Source organism: Carcharhinus amblyrhynchos, chromosome 2, assembly GCF_965287045.1.
Source record: "Carcharhinus amblyrhynchos chromosome 2, sCarAmb.v2.hapA, whole genome shotgun sequence".
In the NCBI taxonomy this organism is placed as follows: domain Eukaryota; kingdom Metazoa; phylum Chordata; class Chondrichthyes; order Carcharhiniformes; family Carcharhinidae; genus Carcharhinus; species Carcharhinus amblyrhynchos.
This window is the reverse complement of record NC_137325.1, coordinates 5,545,613-5,565,777: the sequence shown is the minus strand read 5'-3', so window position 1 is coordinate 5,565,777 and position 20,165 is coordinate 5,545,613. Positions and strand designations below refer to the sequence as shown.

At 46.7% G+C, this 20,165-nt stretch overlaps 1 protein-coding gene across 1 annotated transcript in view; it reads left to right on the top strand.

Moving 5' to 3' along the window:
- Nucleotides 1-20,165, top strand: part of drosha (drosha ribonuclease III) — a 150,519-nt gene that overhangs the window by 40,168 nt on the left and 90,186 nt on the right. Inside the window, exons 15-16 of the mRNA XM_080201532.1 lie at nucleotides 9,895-9,994; nucleotides 14,906-15,013. Coding sequence (XP_080057658.1) covers nucleotides 9,895-9,994; nucleotides 14,906-15,013 — 208 coding nt within the window. The remainder of the gene's footprint in view (nucleotides 1-9,894; nucleotides 9,995-14,905; nucleotides 15,014-20,165) is intronic.

The window sequence follows — 20,165 nt, the reverse complement described above, 5'->3', positions numbered from 1 at the left end:
GACGCGTGTCCGGGAACCCACTTTCTCCTCCTCCATCTGCACCAGAAACTCCACCATACAATGATCACTCTCTCCAAGAGGATCCTTCACCGCAAGGTCCCTAATTCTACCCGCCTCATTACATAGCACCAGATCCAAGATAGCTCGCTCCCTCGTCGGCTCCAACACACACTGTTCAAGGAAATTATCCCGGCAGCATTCCAAGAACTCCTCCTCGAGCCCACCTCGTCCAACATGGGTCGACCAATCAATATGCAGATTGAAATCTCCCATAACTACTGCCGTCCCATTCCTGCACGCCGCACTTATTTGCGCGTTAACAGCCCGCCCCACCTCCAGATCATTATTCGGGGGCCTATAGACGACACCCACCAACGTCTTCCTCCCTTTGCTGTTCCTAATCTCCACCCACAACGATTCCACGTTCTGCTCTTTGGCTCCGATATCATCCCTTGCTACCACCTTGATACTATCCTTAATCAGCAGAGCTACGCCACCCCCTCTTTCCTCCTGCCTATCCTTCCTAAACACTTGATAGCCCTGTACATTCATCTCCCAGTCCCTGTCACCTTGCAGCCACGTCTCTGTAATGGCCACCAGATCGTATCCATTTGTGTCGATCTGCGCCACCAGCTCATCCACTTTATTCCGAATGCTTCGTGCATTCAGATAAAGCGCTTTCATCCCAGCCTTCACCTGGACCCTATTTGCCGTAACGCCACCACTTGGGACATCCTCGGCCTCTTCCCTTACCTGTACCCTATCCTTAACTTTAGACCTCGTAGCGTCACCTACCCTCGCACCCTCCCCCCCCCTAATTAGTTTAAAGCCCTGTCTACAGTCCTCTTTACTCGATTCGCCAACACTCTGGTCCCAGCACGATTCAGACCAACCCCATCCCGCCCGAACAAGTCCCACCTACCCCAATACTGGTGCCAATGCCCCATAAATTCGAACCCATTCCTCCCACACCAATCCCTGCGCCACCCATTCACTTCCTTTATCCTGTCAACCCTATGCCCGTCTGCACTCAGTTCAGGCAGTAGCCCAGAGACGACCACCTTGTCGGTTCTACTTTTTAATTCCATTCCCAGCTTCTCATACTCCCTCCCCAGATCCTCAGTCCGCACTTTGCCTACGTCGCCGGCACCCACATGTACTACAACGACCGGGTTCTCACCCTCCCACTCCAGGTTCCTCTGCAGCCCAGCTGCGACATCCTGTACCCGAGCACCAGGCAGACAACACACCCTTCTGTGCACTTTGTCATTGTGACAAAGGACAGTGTCAATACTCTTCACCCCACTATCTCCAATCACTACTACGTTCCTTTTCCCCTTCTCTTTGCCTATGTCCTGCTGCATCACTGTACCGTGTGCAGTTTGCTCACCAACCTCACCTGCCTCGTCCTCTTCCAGACTGGAAGCAAGAACCTCAAACCTGTTATGCAGATTAAGAGGCTGAGGCCTCCGCTCCTCACCCCCCTTCCTCCTCCTCCCAGCAGCCCCCTTTTGTCCCTGACCCTTAGATTTAGCCAGTCTAGGGGCACCCTCTCTCCCCCTGATGAGCCTCAGTGTCTGTAGCTCAGAGGCCAGCTCATCCACCTTGAGCTGGAGCTCCTCCAGCAACCTGCACTTACTGCAGACATGGTCACTGGGAAGGACCCTGGGTCTGCCAGTTCCCACATCATACAGAAACCACACATCACATGCCCCTCCATTATTCACTGTAATTTTTTATGGGGAAAAAATTTTTTTCCTTGTTTCTTGCTGTAGTAGTTTTGAAAAAATTTTTTTTCCTTGTTTTTTTTTCAAACAAACTCACCTGGCCTTTTTTCCTCAAGCCCTTTTTGATATTAAGCCCTATTAACTCACTCTGCTTCCCACTCACTCCGCTGCCCGCTCAGACGCTGCCCGCTGTCTACACCAGGCCTCCTTTTAAACCTGGCGCTGATTTAAAGCAGGCTGGTCCACAAATGCCTTTTCACCACACCCTCAGAATTCTTAAAGCAGTAAATACAATAAATAAATGCTTTAAACAGTTCTACAAAGAGTAAAGTGCTTTAAACTTATTTTAAACAGGTTTTTAACAGGTAAAATCTTAGCTCTCTCTCTCTCAGCTCCAGCAAACAATGGAAGGCTTCACCGTGAACAATGGAAGGTACACAAGTTAGCTCAGTTTAGTTAATGACTTGCTATCAGTGTTGTTCTCCCTTGTCCTTCTGCTGGAGTGTGGTTAGTATATGCAAAGTAAGTAAATAAACTCTGTCCGGTAGACATGATTCCTGACTTCTGTGCAAGAGTGTGGTGAATGCCTCACTCGCTGATGGTACACAGGTTCGAGGGACACAGATTTAAGGCTTTGGACAAGAGATGGGATCTGAGGAATTAGTTGTTCTGAAGCACTGAACCGGCAATGGCTTGGGACTCACTGGGTGAGATTTTCCAGCCGCGCTTGCCCCAAGACTGGAAAGTCCCATCCGAAGTCAACGGACCTTCGCGTAGTCCGTGTACCCCTGCAACGATTCCCATGGCGGGTGGGATGGGAAAATTCCGCCCACTGTCTGTGGGGGTGGTAGCGGAGATGCTGAGTGATCTCAAAAGGAAATTGAATGGACAATTGCGGGAAAGGACAGTAGGACTAGGGGGCACAGCCTCAAGATAAAGGGGGGGCGGTTTAGAACGGAGTTGAGGAGGAACTTCTTCACTCAAAGGGTGGTGAATCTTTGGAATTCTCTGCCCGTTGAAGTGGTGGAGGCTACCTCGCTAAATATATTTAAGACGCAGGTTGATGGGTTTTTGATAAGAGAGGGGATTAAGGGTTATGGGGAGAGGGCGGGAATGTGGAACTGAGCCATGACAGATCAGCCATGATCTTATTGAATGGCGGGGCAGGCTCGAAGGGCTAGATGGCCTACTCCTGCTCCTATTTCTTATGTTCTTATGTTTAAATAAATTTGTTGGGCCCAGGGATAGAGTGGGGGAAGGGGTGAGGCCAACTTGATTGCTCTGTATGGAGTCAGCATAGAGTCAATGGGCCGAATGGCCTCATTGTGCCATAAAGACTGTATCACTCGTATAGAATATAATGTCTGAAAGCTGGAAAATAATATTTGAGGAAGTGAACAGCGTAATCTTTGACAGAATACTGTAAGCAATGCTAATTAAATGAGCGAATTGGTTTAGCCCTCATGTAAGTGGGCGTTTCCACATGAAATTCTCATTATAGCTAGTCAGCAGATTAATGTGTTTTGTTGAATTGGTAAAGGTGAGACTTAGAGAGGGGCCGGATTTTAATAATTGTACAGTTTCTCCATTTTGTTACCCTGTCCCAAAGCCAATGTTTGAGGCGTCCTTCTCCCTGTTCAATCTGGACTCTACTGACATGTTCACGCGACCAAAGGACCACGTAACATGTTAAAGGTGCCTTTCTAACTGTTACCACTATCCCGCAAACTGTAAATAACCCAGTCGCCTTCACGGCCGCAATCAATTCATCTTGCAAAATGCAAGCAACTAAAGGGCCTTTTTCCAGGCAAATTGATGGGATTATTGGCCATGAACACTGGGATATGAATGTGGGTCCGATCCTTGGGACCATAAGGAGAAAGGTTATTCCCAGACGTAGTGAGATTGTAGTCAATTTTCCCACATTTCCCGCAACAACTCTTAATTTAAGGAGTCAAAGTTCTGGTCAGTGCCAGTGTTCCTGTGCATCGTAACTACTGCAGTGTGCGTCACTCGTGATGGAATTGGTTGGAGAAAAATATTCAGTCATCTTGCCAAACCATCAAGACGATGAGAACAGGAGCTGGAGTGGGCCATTCAATCCCTTGAGTCTGCTCCATTGTTCAGTAAGATTGTGGCCAAGCTATCTCAATGCCACTTTTCCACACTGTCCCCCCCCTCCGTCTTTAAGCTTATTTATTAGTGTCACAAGGCGGCTTACATTAACACTGCAATGAAATTACTGTGAAAATGCCCTAGTGGCTACACTCTGGTGCCTGTTCGGGTTCACTGAGGGAGAATTTAGCACGGCCAGTGCACCCTTACCAGCACGTCTTTCAGACTGTGGGACGAAACCAGAGCACCCGGAGGAAACCCACATGGACAGTGACCCAAGCTGGGAATCGAACCCGGGTCCCTGACGCTGTGAGGCAGCAGTGCTAACCACTGTGCTACCATGCCACCCCACAATTTATCTCCTTGGTGCCCAAAAATCTATCCACCTCAGTCTGGAACGTACTCAATGACTGAACTTCCACAGCTCCTTGACATAGAGAATTCCAAAGACTGTCAGTCGTCTCGATGAAGAAACTTTGCTTCACCTCTATCTTAAATGGTTGACCCTTTGTCTAGTCTGGGTGAAACGGCCTCTCAGCAGTGAGCTTGTCAAACCTGCTTCAGATGTTATACGTTTTGATGGGATCACTTCTTGGAATCTCCAGAGGGAATAGACTCGCTCTAATTGACCTTTCCAAACAGAATAATCCTCTCATCCCAGAAATCAGTCTGGTGAGCCTATATTGTACCTCCTCTGAGGGAACTACACGGTCAACACGGTGGCAGTGTGGTTAGCGCTGCTGCCTCGCAGCACTGGGGACCCAGGTTCAATTCCAGCCTCGGGTCACTCTCTGTGTGGAGTTTGCACATTCTTCCCCTGTATGCGTGGGTTTCCTCCGGGTGCTCCGGTTTACTCCCACAGTCCAAAGATGTGTGGGTTAGGTTGATTGGCCATGCTAATTTTTATCCTAGTGTCAGGGGGGATTAGCAGAGTAAATGTGTGGGGTTTCAGGAATAGGGTCTTGGTGGGTTTGAGGCCAGTGCAGGCTCAATAGGCCAAATGGTCTCCTTCTGCACTATAGGGATTCTATTCTATTCTGTACGCTCTGTAGATGTGGGATTGAATTTAATGCCTTCCCCTAGTGAGTTTGATAGTGTAGGAGGTGGGGACTGCATTTGGCATTTAACCAGGATGTTGGGTGGTTTCTGGGGTCCCTGCCATCCTCCTGTCTCTGCCATGATTAAGTCCCTGGAGGTAAGGCCCATGGATGGCCTTCTCTCCCTGCTGCCAGTTGAGGCCCTTAAGTAATTCCCACTCAAGACCCTCCTCCTGTCTTCCGTCGCAGGCAACCCAGCAGAAGGTAGGGGCTTCACTATGCAGAAGGAAACCAAATGTGGGGCTGGCGGTGGGCTCCCAGTGGAGGTCAGTTATTCAAAGACACTCAGTGCCTGATGGAGAGATCCAGCTTTGGGTGAGAGCCACTCCCCTCCCTGTACTGTCAACCAACTCCCCCATTACCCCACCTGTCCTTGGACTCCCCCTCCATTTGAGGTCTGTGGTGGGTGCAGTACCGGCAGTAGCCATTGACAGCGATGTTGAGTACAGAAGACCTGCCAGCAACTCTCTTGGATGCGTCCTCCACCCCTCCCACCTCTCCGGATGGGATCTGTGATCCTGGGGGAAGGCATCCTGCTGGGCATCATCCCACAAAGAGAGGCCGGATGTGAGGGGTCTCACTGACCCTCCAGTCACAATGGAGACTACTGTCATCTCCACAATGTTCTACCCCAGTCTCAACAAAGCCCAGTATAATTGCAGCAAAACGTACATACATGTTCTCTTATATATTCAACACCCAGCCATGCAATAAAGACTAACCTTGTGATGTATTAATGACAGTACGGACTGGTTGGGCAGAATGGCCTGTTTCTATGTCACAAATCCTATGTGTTCACTCTTTAGTGCAGTGGAGTGCATTATATATATTTAAAAGTTGGGATAATTCTCTTTCTTTGAATGTGGAATTGGTTAACACGAAATGCTAGTGGATTTAGATGTTGACTTGCTCACGAGTTGTGACTTGCCTAATATATACACACGGCCCAGCTCTGAAACAAGATCAAAGCGATGTATCCACTGTGTACCGACCCTCAACTACTGCTGCATGCATCTTGTAAAGTAAATTCACTTTAAATTCCCTGTAGGTTTTGACTGCAGCAGTTGCTTTTGGAATTGAACCAGATCTAGAGGAGAAAGCCAATTTGTCAGTCATTAGTGGCGTATATTACTCTGGATGCGTCCCTGCCACTCTGCTAATACGGAAGTGGCTAAATGTCTCTGGGCAGTGCTGTGTGGAAGTTATTAGCAGGTTTACTGACAACACGGTTGTTGCCAACAAAGGCATGAGGTTAAAGCTTTAGAGATATTTTGAAACATTGCTGCGAAAGATAAAACGGGTAATGCACAAGAAAGGGAGGAATTTCCAGAAAGCTGTCCCTTGTCGATTTGATTTGATTTATTATTGTCACATGTATTGGGATATAGTGAAAAGGTAATATTTCTTGCGCACTATACAGACAAAGCATCCTGTTCATAGAGAAAGAAAGGAGAGCACGCACTCTGTAGTGTTACAGTCGTAACTAGGGTATAGAGAAAGATCGACTTGGTGCAAGGTAGGTCCGTTCAAAAGTCTGACAGCAACAGGGAAGAAGCTGTCCTTGAGCCAGTTGGTACATGATCTCAGACTTTTATATTTTTATCCCAATGGAAGAAGACTGGATAGAGAATGCCCGGGGTACGTAGCATCCTTAATTAAGCTGGCTGCTTTGCCGAGGCAGCGGGAACTGTAGACGGAGTCAGTGGATGGGAGGCTGGTTTGCGTGATGGATTGGGCTACATTCATGAAGGAAATCTGCCACCCTTACCTGGCCTGGACTATGTGCAATTCAACAGCCAGAGTGTGGTTGACTCTTGACTGCCCCCCAGGGATGGGCAATAAATGCTGGCCAGCCAGTGACGCCCAGGTCCTGCGAATGAATAAGAGAAAAGTAAACTGCGATTGTTTTGAATTGCGGAAGCGTGACTTTATTTAGAAATGGTAGTTTCAGCGCCTTTTAGTTCCCTATCCATTCCTGAGAGTTTGTTTCTCTTCTGCGAAGGTGTAGGGTTCCATAGGTGGCTATCAGAGCACTTGTCCATGTCAGGTACTCAGTGTTTCCATCAAGCGCTTTCTAGGTCAGATAGACTGAGAATTGAGCGCAGAGAAACCGACTCTTGTGTTCCACTTCACTAATGTAGCAGCGGGCCATCTCCTGTGGAGCCTTTGATTTATGCCAGTGAAGCTTTTCTGCTGCGTATTTTCTACAAGCCGTTCTGTAAGTAATTGTGAAAAGTGCACTCCCGATGTTTATTCATTTCCGTTGCGTAATGCTTTCAGTGAAATCATTGCTGGGCCTTTGCAAGTGGTTTCTCTTCCACCCCTCAGGATTTGCAGTGCTTTATTTTGATGTCTTCACTAATTTGTGGGCATGCTTTTGGTGATGGATGTGAACAAGTGGATTTTCAGCCCCTGAGTGGGAAAATTTGTATCCTGTGTTTTCCAGTAAAATGTGAATTGCTCATTAATAATAATTCGGTGTCTTGTGAGCTGTTTAATAACCTTATAAGTTTTTGATTTGCTCTATTATTGTCACATGTGTTAGTGTACAGTGAAAAGTATTGTCTCTTGCGTGCTATACAGACAAAACATACCGTTCATAGGGAAGGAAAGGAGAGAGTGCAGAATGTAGTGTTACAGTCATAGCTAGGCTGTAGAGAAAGAGCAACTTAATGCGAGATAGGCCCATTCAAAAGTCTGACAGCAGCAGGGAAGAAGCTGTTCTTAAGTCATCTGGTAAGTGACTTCAGACTTTTGTACCTGACAGAAGAAGGTGGAAGAGAGAATATCTGGGGTGTGTGGCGTCCTTGATTATGCTGGCTGTTTGTCCCGAGGCAGTGGGAAGTGTTGACGGCATCAGTGGATGGGAGGCTGGTTCGTATGATGGATTGGGCTACGCTCACAACCTTTTGTAGTTTCTTGCGGTCAAACTTAAATTCTGCAATATTAAGCATTCAACTCTGAAAGTGAGACGTGCAGTTGTTGTGAGATAGTGTCATGAAATGTTCGGATGCTATTAAAATAAACGTGTAGCTTTTTTTCCCAGATGTAAAATCAAACTACCGTGTATTTTTGTAAATTGTGTCTGGGCACCAACTAAGAGAAAGGAAGGAACAAGAAAGAATAGGGAGCAAGGTGTACTTTGCAAGTGATACACTTAGTGGTCAGAGTGCTTTTGAGCTGGGAAGCAGTTTAGACCTAGATGAGGTGTTGAAGAAGCAGCAGAAAGAGGTAGCCATCCCCAGGAACCAGTTCAGCCAGAGATTCAGGGCTAAAGGCAGCTGAAGAGTGGGGGAGAAGGTCCACCGTCCTCTGAAAACCGCTCAGCTCGAGATGAAAGCAAAACCCAGTTTGTGCGGAAGATGGTTCTCTTTGCTGAACCAAAGGAAAAGACCCAAGCCCTGATCACTTGAGCTGTACGGTGTTGCAATCCCTGGCTAGATTTGACCAATAGGTTGTTTGGGAAATGGGATCTCAGCAGAGTTTAGGATTTTGGGGGAACTAGATACTGCTGGAATTTCATTCTTTTGAAGGATTGGGTGCATACTGTTAGTTTGTCAAAGTACAAGATTGATCTTGTAGTGTTTTATTATCTTCTATTTTAATAAGTACTTTTACCTGTTTAGCAAGAAATGAAATCTTTTTTTAATGTCCAGAAGAACATTACACCATAGGAAACCAGTGTTTCAGACTGGAACACTTGCACGTGTAGCGTCAGCGGGATTTGATAACGTATCAATTTATCTTATTCCTGTGTCAATCCTCTGATGCACAATATGTTTCCAATGCACATGGGCTGTGACTATCCACAAGATTATCTTGATAGGTAGACCATGTTTCTGGAGGGTGGAAGGTGAGTCTATCCACTGGTTTATTGGAATAATGTAACAAAGGCATGTGTGGGGGTCTCAGCTGTGGATAAACTGAGGCAGAGGCAGAACCAGGTGAATGTACCTTTTTCCCTGGTGTTTAAATTCCCCTTGAATTCATTCATACTGTTCACCTCAGTTACTCTCTGTGGCAGCGAGCTCCACGTCCTCAGCTACGTGGTGGCACAGTGTTAGCACTGCTGTCTCACACAGCACCAGGGACCCGGGTTCTATTACCGGCTTGGGTCACTGTCTCTCTGTGGAGATTGCACGTTCTCACCATGTCTGCGTGGGTTTCCTCCGGGTGCTCCTGTTTCCTCCCACAATCAAATGGTGTGCGGGTTGGGTGAATTGGCCATGTTAAATTGCCCCTTCGTGTCAGCGGGTTAGCAGGATAAATGAGTGGGGTGATGGGAATAGGGCCTGGGTGGGATTGTGGTCAGTACAGATTCAATGGACCAAATGGCCTCCTTCTGCAGTGTAGTGTTTGTGTATTTCTACTCTCCTGTAAGGGGAAACAGCCCCTCTGCGTCCACTCTATCAAAAGCTTTCCTTGTTTTAAAAGATCTCTATTAGGTCACCACTCAGCTTTCTGTTTTCAAGAGAAGATAGCCAGCATGTTAACCCTCTCCTGATAGGTATATCCTTTATTTATCTCCTTGGTAACAGTCCCTTTCTGGACTGGTGCTCGGATCAGTCGCACAGAGATCATGTTTTCCTTAATGCTGCCTGCAAGCTGTATTTGGGGTGGTTTTGTTTTGCAGAAGGACGTCAAACAAAGGTTGGGTTCTGTCGGGCCTGTTGTCTGTTTCGAACCCGGGCCTGGAACAAGGCTTCACCAACACGGTGTGCAGCGTACATGCTGCCCATCACCATCGTGCTTGCCCTGTCCGCTATCCTACATGTTCAGCCGTCCGTGGGGTCCGCCATCCGATTTCTAAGCTGATGCGTCTAATGTGAACCCAAAACGTTAGCTGCGAGACGTCGTTTTTACTGACTCAGATTTGAAGTTGGTGGTATTGGTGGAGGGGGTGATGATTTTTTTTTTACGATTGATGGTATGATGAGATGTATCTTTTGTTTAAGGTATCAGAAACTGTGGAAGAGTTACGTCAAACTCCGCCATCTCCTAGCAAACAGCCCAAAGGTCAAACAAGCAGACAAACAGAAACTGGCACAGCGTGAGGTAAGCTATTAGATATACAGATTCCCCTCACACACTAGGTATGTTCTTATTTAACACTGCATTTCTTGGAAAACTTTTGGGACAACGTAGAGGAAAAACGAAGCATGTTAGGAAAGCAAAGAGGAGAGATTTGAAGAATTGAGCTTTTTGATGAAGATTCCATTTGTTACTAAAGGGAGGAGTCTAGAAAGGATGTGAAGGCTATAGAGAGGGTGCAGAAAAGCTTCACGTGGATGAGGAACTTCAGTCATGAAAATAGATTAATTTAGGAGGGCTTTCTTTCGAGAAGAGAGGTTGAGAGGAGATTTGATCAAAGTATTCAGAACCGTGAGGGATCTGGATAGAACGGAAACTGTTCCCATTGGTGGAAGGAATCAGAAACAAGATGGTAAATGATTTGGTATTTGGCAAAAGAAGCAATGGTGACATGAGAAGTGTCTTCACGCAGTGAGAGGTTCAGATCTGGAATGTGCTGAGAGTGCGCTGAATGTTGCATCAATTGAGGTTTTCCAGAGGGAATTGGATTATTATCTTAAAAGAAAGGAGAAGGGGAGAAGGGGAATAGCACTTGGTGAACTGCACATTTGGAGAGCCAATGCAGACCCAATGGGCTGAATGGCCTCATTCTATGCTGTAACCAGCCTGAGTTTGCAGAAATCTGCTGAAACATGTCCAGGCAAGCTCACCCTCCAAGGCTTGCAGGGTCTGTCCTGTGGCTGGTACCAGCGGTCATTGGATATTCTTCTGTCTCTTCATTGTGTAAGGTCCACAACTTGTATAGAGTGACTTGTCAACATTACTGTCTAAAGTATGGATCAGTGACGTCTACAATCCTTTCACCCACTGATAACATCAGGATAAATTTGTCAAATGCAGAGCTAATGTGTTCGTGTAAAATATGAGGAAAGGTCATGAAGGAAGCTTTGAGCTGAGGTTATGGTAACCCGCCATTGTAATGGGCAGTTAGAGAGTACTTGAGAGATCAAGGACTTTCCCATCTCCTTCATGTCATTGTCTGTCGGTGACATGATTTTCTCCAGTAAATCTAACAGTGTAATCTTGGTACAATCCCAGTTGATGTACGGGGTGTTGGTGAGGCCACAGCTGGAGTATTATGTCCAGTTTTGGTCTCCTTATTTGAGGAAGGATGTGGTGGCATCGGAGGCAGTTCAGAGGAAGTTCACCAGATTGATTCCGAGGATAAAGGAGTTGATGGACGAGGAGAGATTGGACAGTTTGGGCTTGTACTCGCTGGAGTTTAGAAGGATGAGAGAGGATCTGATTGAAGTATATAAAATTTTAAAAGGGATTGATAAAATAACTGGAAACCAAATGTTTCCTGTTATGGGGCAATCTAGAACATAGGAATTAGGAGCAAGAGTGAGCAATTTATCCTTTTGAGCCTACTCCGCCATTCTCTATGATCATAGCTGATCTCCATTCCATCCTAACTCCTCTTCCCCACAGCCTTTTATCCCACTTTTGATCAAATATTTACCTATCTCTTTCTTGAATCCATTGATTCTGCATCCACTATACACTGGGGCAGTGAGTTCCATAGATTCACAACCCTCTGTGAGAAATAGCTTCTCCTTATCTCTGCCTTGAACAAGAGGTCACAGGTAGAGGCTGCAAGGCGGTAGATTTCAAACTGAGGTGAGGAGGAACTGCTGCTCGCAGAGGGTGGTAAATTTGTGGAACTCGCTGTCCCATAGCGCAGTGGAGTTTGAATCATTGAATGGTTTCGAGGAGATTGATATTTTCCAATAGAAAAGAAGGATATAGGGAACAGGTGGGGTGATGGACTTGAGACCAGGGAGAGATCAGCCATGAGCTTATTGAATGGCGGAGCAGGCTCGAAGGGCTGAATTTGCCTCCTTCTGCTCCTAATTCTTATGTTCCTATAACGGCAGGGGAAGATCCCAGAATGGAACCCTGACTCAACAGAATGGAACCTTTATTTCCTTTTACAAAACGGGGAGGAAACAGAGCCGCAGGAAGGGAGGTGGGGAGTGAACGGGGCAGCATACCCCTTTCCAAAGGGAGGTTGGCTATTTGAGGCTGGTGACCTTGCATTGAACCCTGGCTGGACAAGATTCTCAGGAATCTGGAAGCCTGGCAGCTGAAGCAAGGGGAAGACTGGTCTGGGAAGACGGTAAATGCCTTTTCAGCACTGCTCGTGGGCAAGGAGGAGCTGGAGTGCTTTCCATCTGCAATGTGTGGGCCTCTGGGCTTCCTGTTTAAAAAATCCCAACACCTATGCAGCTCGCCCCTCCCTCAGGATTGGGGCAAGTGTCTTTGGATGATATCATCAAAAGTCAACATGTAGATGAAGAGAAAAGATAAGCCAAGACTAGAATTGTGAGGAGAAGGCAGTAATAGTATTGCGGGCTTGGGAGAGAATGACGGGAGATATTCTGGCTGCGATTGGATAGGGGAGTTGAGCAAGGGCAGTCCTGATGCTAAGATGGACAGTTGAGGAGAGGTATTGGCGGTGTGGTTGGCCATGTTGAAGGCTGTATAGAGGTCAAAGAAGGATATTGTGTCACAGCCATAGTGGAGGTAATTTGAGGTTGGTTAAGGGATGGCACAGTGGTTAGCACTGCTGCCTCACAGCACCAGGGACTTGTTTCCGACCTTGGGTCACTGGAATAGGCGGCATGGCACTTGTGGCATAGCATTGCCCCCATCCTGAGGGAGGGGCGAGTTGCATAGGTGTCAGGACTTTTCACCAAGAAGCCCAGAGGCCCACACATTCCAGAGGGAAACCACTCCAGCTCCTCCTTGCCCACCAGCAGTGCTGAATAGGCATTTACCACCTTCCCAGGTAATTTGAGGTTGGTTAAGGAGCAGCACGGTGGAGAGCACAGCTGCCTCACAGCACCAGGGACCCGGGTTCATTCCAGCCTTGGTGGGTCTGTGTGGAGTCTGCACATTCTCCCCATATCTGCCTGGGTTTCCTCCCACAATCCAAAAGACACGCTGGTTAGGTGGATTGGCTGTGCCAATCTTAGCATCCAAAGCAGTGTAGGGTTAGGGGGAATAGCCATGGGAAATGTGTGGGGTTATGGGGATAGGGCCTGGGTAAGATATTCTGTCGGAGAGAGTCTTTGCCGTCTCAGTGGGCTGAATGGCATCCTTCTGCATTGTAGGGATTCTTTGAATTGGTAAGAGTTGGCCTGGACGGTGATTGAGACGTTTTAATAGTTAATTTATTAACCCTTTGTGAATGAGAGAATGGCCCGAATTAATGACCGTGTTTATTTAATTCTAGTTTGTCATTTTCATCCTTGGAAAGCAATGGGAAATCTGTCACGGAAATGATAAACCTCATTAAAAAGGGAAATGATAAGCAGGCTGTTAACTAGGGAATAAAAGTATCCCTCTGCGTTTTTATGTTTGAACTTATAATTGCATTTGTTGGAGTTGACAGCATAGCAATCGCATCTAATTGCACGCGCAAGATAATACGCGCAGCCCAAACACCGCGGCTGAACACTGGGGAGCTCACACAAAGTACAAATCAAATGATTTTCATACAGGTTTATTTCAGGAGCATGTCATTTTGGATCTGTTTGCTTTGTAATGCAGCCGTACTGAGAGAGTTACAGAGACCTCTGTGGATTATTTTATAAAGAGAATCATTAACCTTATTTTGGGGGGGGGAACGGGGAGAAGAACAAAAACTGCTTTCCGAACCTCAGTTTGTTGTGCTGCTGCTGTAATGCAGTTTTGCTTTTCCTGCCTGTCATCAGCTTAGCGCCGTGACTGCTTCACCACTCGAGTGTGTTTGACCAGCCCGGTGAATTTATATTTCGACCCTTCGAAGTCTCGTGCAGTTTACTGCTTTTGGGGAGGATTTGAGTCACTTTTTTGAATGGAGCTGTGCGGCAAGATATTCCGCCCGAGCTCCAACCTCGAGTGTTTCTGAGGATTCCAAGCTCTTCCTTTTATTTTAGCACCCAAGCTGTACACCACGGGGGAGAGTGTTTAAAAAAACGTTCTGTGACTGCTAATTACCGTCAACGCTTACAAAGTCTATTCTCATCATCCCTCGACTGTCCCCTCGTAGCAACAACAACAGCTTGCATTTATATAGCGCCTTTAATGTGGAAGAGTGTCCCAAGATGTTTCGCAGGAACATTACCAAGCAGAATTTGACACACAGCCACGTCAGCAGATAGAAGATAACCAAAAGCTTGCTCAAAGACAGAGTTTTAATCTGTTCCTAATAAGTTTAAAGTTTAGTGTCACAAGTAGGCTTACGTTAACACTGCAATGAAGTTACTGTGAAAACCCCCCTGGTCGCCACACTCCGGCGCCTATTCGGGTACACTGAGGGAGAACTTAATACGACCAGTGCACCTTACCAGCACGTCTTTTGGATTGTGGGAAGAAACTGGAGCACCCAAAGGAAACCCACATAGACGCAGGGAACATGCAGACTCTGCATGGATGGTGACTCGAGCCAGGAACCAAACCCGGGTCCCGGGCACGGTGAGGCAGCAGTGCTAACCACTGTGTCACCCAATAAGGAGGAGAGAGGCAGTTAGAGGGTCCGTGAGGTTTAAGGGGACACTTCTGGACCTCTGGGTGAGGGCAGCTAAAGGCATGATTGCGAATGGTCGATCAAAGTTGACAATGTGCAAGAGGCCTGAATCGGAGGAGCGCAGGTATTTTTGGAGGGTTGTACACCGAGGCGACCACCGAGACAGGGAAGGGGTGAGGGGAGGGATTATAATTGAGGAATTTCTCAATGTAGGTGAGTGAATGCAGGGTTAATGAGCGAGTTAAACTTGGTGTGAGTGCAGATCCTCATCAAAAGTGCAAGGTATTTTATTTTGGGGAGCGCTGGCATTGTTGCATCCCATTGCGGCATTTCACACAATCCGGTATTTACATTAATTTCAGGAAGCTTTGCAGAAGATCCGACAGAAGAACACAATGCGGCGTGAGGTAACAGTGGAACTGAGCAGTCAGGGTTTCTGGAAGACTGGTATACGTTCAGATGTCTGTCAGGTACGTGTTGACCTATTTGTATAAAATGGGTTGTGTTATTTAGCCAAACAGCCTGTGATACGTGAAGGGACCCTGCAAACCTGTCTCACCTTTCTTTTTAGATTTGTACTTCAATTCCATTTTACTCGCCTTTGCTCTATATCCCCTGACATCCTCCCCTAACAGCAATCTACTCACCTCAGTCTTAAAGTTTTCAGTTGACTCTGTATTTTGACACCCTCCCCTTCATGTGGGAAACTCCTCCTGGTCACACTTCCTTATCATCTTGCCTCATTGCTCTTGTTACAGAGTGTTTGTATAAGCCTCACTCCTTCTGAACATGTGGAGGCTTTGGGCGGGCCCTCAGTCTGCAAGAGAATCCTCCAGACCTGTTCTCTCCCTGTTTGCTTTCATTTGTGAGCGTTTAGTTGAACAGTGTTATTTATTGATATAAAGAAGATCCTTCTCAATGACGTATTCGACGACCTTATTGGTGGACTCCCCACCCCACCAGTTTCTCTCCATCAGTCCACCCTTGGAATCCTTCATTATAAAGACCTTGGTTAGATCAACCCTCCACTTTATAGTCTCCTGCATTTAGAAACCAGGTTTATGCTTCCCTCTTCATAATAATGAAATGATTTCAACCCTGGTGTTTAGCTGGTAAATTTACATTGTATCCTCTCCACTACCAGAGGTTTTGGAGATCTAGATGGGATCTGAGTAAGGCTCAGCCTCCTGGTGTTTGTATTTTAGCCCCCTTCAGATAAAGATCATTCTCATTTCTCTTTTTACTGCTGGTTTGTATCTGTGCACATGGCCACTTCAATCTAATCCCTTCGCTCCTCCATAACAACTTAGCTTTCACCAAAATGTTCTGATTCGTCTTTCTGATGGGACCCCTCGCTTCTCTCCATCTTCTATGGTTGTACTTTGTCCATTTATGCAACATAGAAACTAGAAGCAGGGATAGGGCCATTTGGCCCTTTCAGCCTGTTCCGCCATTCATCTTGATCATAGCTGATCATTGACTTCGATATCCAGATCCCCTCCCCATATCCCCTTGATCCCTTTGGCCCCTAGAGCTATATCTAATTTCTTCTTGGAATCGTACCATTTTTTTGGCTACAACTACTTTCTGAAGAAGTGAATTCTACACATTCACCACTCTCTGGGTAAAGAAATCTCTCCTCACTTCAGTTCTAAAAGGTTCCCCTTATCCTCAGACTATGACTCCTAATTCTGGACTCCCCCTCCATCAGGAACAACTTTTCTGCCCTGTCTAACTCTGTTAGAATTTTATAAGTTTCTATGAGGTCACCTCTCAGTCATCTAAACTTCAGTCAATATAATCCTAATGGGCTTAGTCTCTTCTCATATGACAGACCTGCCATCTCAGGAATCAGCCTGGTAAACCTTCGCTGTGCTCCCTCCAAAGCAAGGACATCCTTCCCCAGATAAGGACACCAAAACTGCTCATAATGTCCTTGTGTGGCTTCACCAACGCCCTGTACAATTGCAGTAAAACAGCCCGATCGCTACACTCAAATCCTCTCACTTTGAAGACCAACATACCGTTTGCCTTCTTTACTGCCTGCTGTACCTGCACACATATTTTCAGCAACTGATGCACAAGGACCCCAAGCTCTCGTTGAGTACCCACCTGTCTCAGTTTACACCCAATTTAAGTGATAATCTGTCTTCCTATTATTGTTATCAAAGTGGATAACCTCACATTTATCCACATTATAGTGCATCTGCCCATACACTCAGCCTATCCAAATCACGCTGAAGCATCTCCGCATCCTCCTCACAGCTCACCCTCCCACCCGACTTTGTATCATCTGCAAATTTGGAGATAATACACTCAGTTTCCTTTTCCAAACCATTAATATATAATGTGAACAGTTAGGGTCCTAACACAGATCCCTGTGGAGCCTCACTAGTCACTGACTGACTGCCAGTTTGAAAATGACCCATTTATGCCAACTCTTTGCTTTCTATCTGCTAACCAGCTTTCTATCCAACTCAAGACATTACCTGCAATCCCATGTGCTTTGGTTTTATATAATCTGTTACGTGAGACCTTGTCAAAAGCCTTCTCAAGATCTAAACAAACTCCTCAGTTAACTTTACTAATTACATCCTCAGAAAATTCCAGTAGATTAATCAAGCACGATTTCCCTTTTGTAAATCCACGTTGACTTTCTCTGATTCTATCACTGCCTTCCAAGTGCTGAATATTCCTTTCTAACTTCCCTGCACAACTTCCTAACTTTGTGTCAGTTGTAACTCTGTTAAATGATTAACCGTTAATCCTCAGGCACCCTGCTCTGAACCTGGGCACTCTCCTATATCCATCTTAAACTCAATGGATTCCTTCGTACCCTCTTTAGAAGCCATTCAGCCCTTTATGTCCATACTGGCTCTCTGAATCTCATCTAGTGCCATTCCTCCACCTTCTCCCTTTAATTTCTCCCTTTTTAGATGCTCAATGGAAGAATTGTCAACATTTGCCTTACACAAGGAGGCTTTTATACTCAGCATCATAGTGCTGGTGCTCTAGTAGAGCAAGTTTAATTTGACAACTCTGCTCTCTCCCCTACACCAAGTTTCCTTTCTCTGCTTCAAGTATTTTTCCATTTTTTCCCTTTAAAATGGCAATGTTTTCCACCTCAGCGACTCACTGTGACGGAACTCTTCGTGCTCCGCAAACTCTTTATGTAAAGGAATGTCTCCCAGGCTCCTCATATTCCTCGTGCTGCTTGTCACTAACTCCAACTCGGTGAAGTAATCATCCAGTCCCTTTGTAAAACCTGCCCTAAGTATGGCCCTCCGTCTGTGCTCCACTATCTCAGTCTTGTGCTGCATTGGATTCTCCCAGAAGTGCTGAGTTGGTGGGAAAACTGTTCTAGATCAGTTCAACTTCACACTGGAATCTCCCCACTCTGTGCACTGCAGAGGTCCCAGTCGTGAATCTCATTAAAATCCGGTGTGGGGGGGGGCCTATTCGGGCTCGAGTCTGACAACTCCAAAACTCAGCACACGCGCAGTGGTCTCGATCTTCAGACTCCCCGTTTGCTGGCCAGCTCGGGACCGCCACGGCCCGATCATGGCCCCCCACAAAAATTCCCGGGCCAGCTCATGACGCCACCACCCGCCCCCCCACGCCCCCCCACACACACAACTGCCCCAATTGTTGCCCTCCCTCGAGCCCAGACTGATCCCAATGCAGAGTGGCAGCGGGAACGCCCCTAGGCCCCATCCACAATAGTCCCACCCCATTGGCACTGCCTGATGCTTGATGGGCTGTGCCAAGTTGCCCCCTGGGCTTGGGCACTTTGCCCGTTGGGCAGTGCCAGGGTGCCACCAGCCTCCCCACCGCCCGATCCTCTGGGGGCCCCGATTGCCACCCCCCCAGTTCATTCCGGCGGGGTCTCCCACTAGTTCTCCCGAACGTGGGAAGCTAGTCTAAACCCCCCCTGGAATGAATAATTCCTGGCAGAGTGGGAGATTCAATCTGGATCTCAAGTTCCCGATAAAGACACGCTTAAACTATATTTAAAAGAAAACATTGAAATGACTGACCTGCTTTCCCACCGGTTTCCAGCGTGCTCTGACCGGCAACACTTCACTGGCTCTGGGAGATGCACATGCGTTCCTGACACATGCACAAATCCTGGAAAAAGACCAACGATGTGCATCTCCCAGCCCGACCCACCAGAAAAGCTGCGGATCGCAATGGGAAAATTGTCCCCCCCCCCTTATTCTGTCTGTAGAACTGGTGGCATAAACAATGAAAGATCTCCCTCTGGTACAGCGACGAGCACTCTGAATTCTGGTGTTATTACAGCGCTGTAGCCGTGGTGATTGTTCGTTATCTTAATTGTATTGTTAAGGTTAGCGATAAACATGTGAAGGTTATTGGTTGAGCACATCTAAAGGGGACCGCTGGGACACTGGGTTGGTAAGTTTACATTTTAAGTTTTATTTATCAGTCACAAGTAGGCTTACATTAACATTGCGATGCAGTTACTGTGAAAATCCTCTTGTTGCCACACTCCGGCACCTGAGGGAGAATTTAGCATGGTCAGTGCACCTAACTGGCACGTCTTTCAGACTGTGGGAGGAACCCACGCAGACATGGGGAGAATGTGCAGGATCCACACAGACAGTGACCCAAGCCGGGAATGGAACCCGGGACCCTGGCACTGTGAAGCAGCAGTGCTAACCACACTGCCATCGTGCTGCCCCTGGAAGCAGACATTTCTAATGTTGCATCCTGTAAATAAACAATCTATTAAGATAAAGATTTGTATCTGGTTTCATACCTTACCGTTTGGCTTGGGAGCCATTTATTAGTGATCTTCCTAAGACCGGGTCCTTTGATTATGTTTCTGGGCCTGTCAGACGTGCACTTTCTTCCTCAGTAGCTGAGGAATCTCCTGTTTTCAATTTCCAGTCTCTAAAATCCTCAGGCTCTTTCTCCCTCTTGCTCTCCATCCCTTTAATCTTCCTTCAGTTTCCTCATCCAGCAAGTCCCCATGCCTTAGAGTATAACCAATCCAAACTTTGCCATCCTGAGAACTTCACTGCCGTCTGTGACTGACCCGTCCACCCTTCCCCAGAACCACGTGTGCCAACTTTCTGGGTTTTGATGTGGATCCGCTTGGGTCTGTGTTTCAGCCACCCAAGACACTCCGACAGCATTAGCACTTGCCAAAACTTTAATGCTGTGTGCGCAGTTGCAGAGCTGTTTGATTCTTGTGCATTGATTTTTTGTAAGTACATGAACATTAAGAATTTTGAAGGTTGTGCAAAGTTTATTTCCCCCCCCCCCCCCCCGCAACTTGGGGATAGTAGACTTAAAGAATAACCTTCCACTGTTGCAATTTAAATCTCTTGATAATGAGCTGAATTAAGTCTAGTTATGGTAGTTGAAGGTTGCAAGGATAAGTACGCGCTGGCGTTATTATATAAAGAATTAACATTAATGAGATATTGATAAAACCTCTCGGAACTTCCTGAATTACAATGTGAAGTTAAGCATCTGCTTTCGCTCTGGTGAAATTAGCCCCAAGTCAATCAATGTAATTTTCTCGAAGCAATGGCGCGCAGGAAGGTGTGCGTCTTTTAAATGGGTTCGATCAAAGGTTTCCTATTATGACATGTA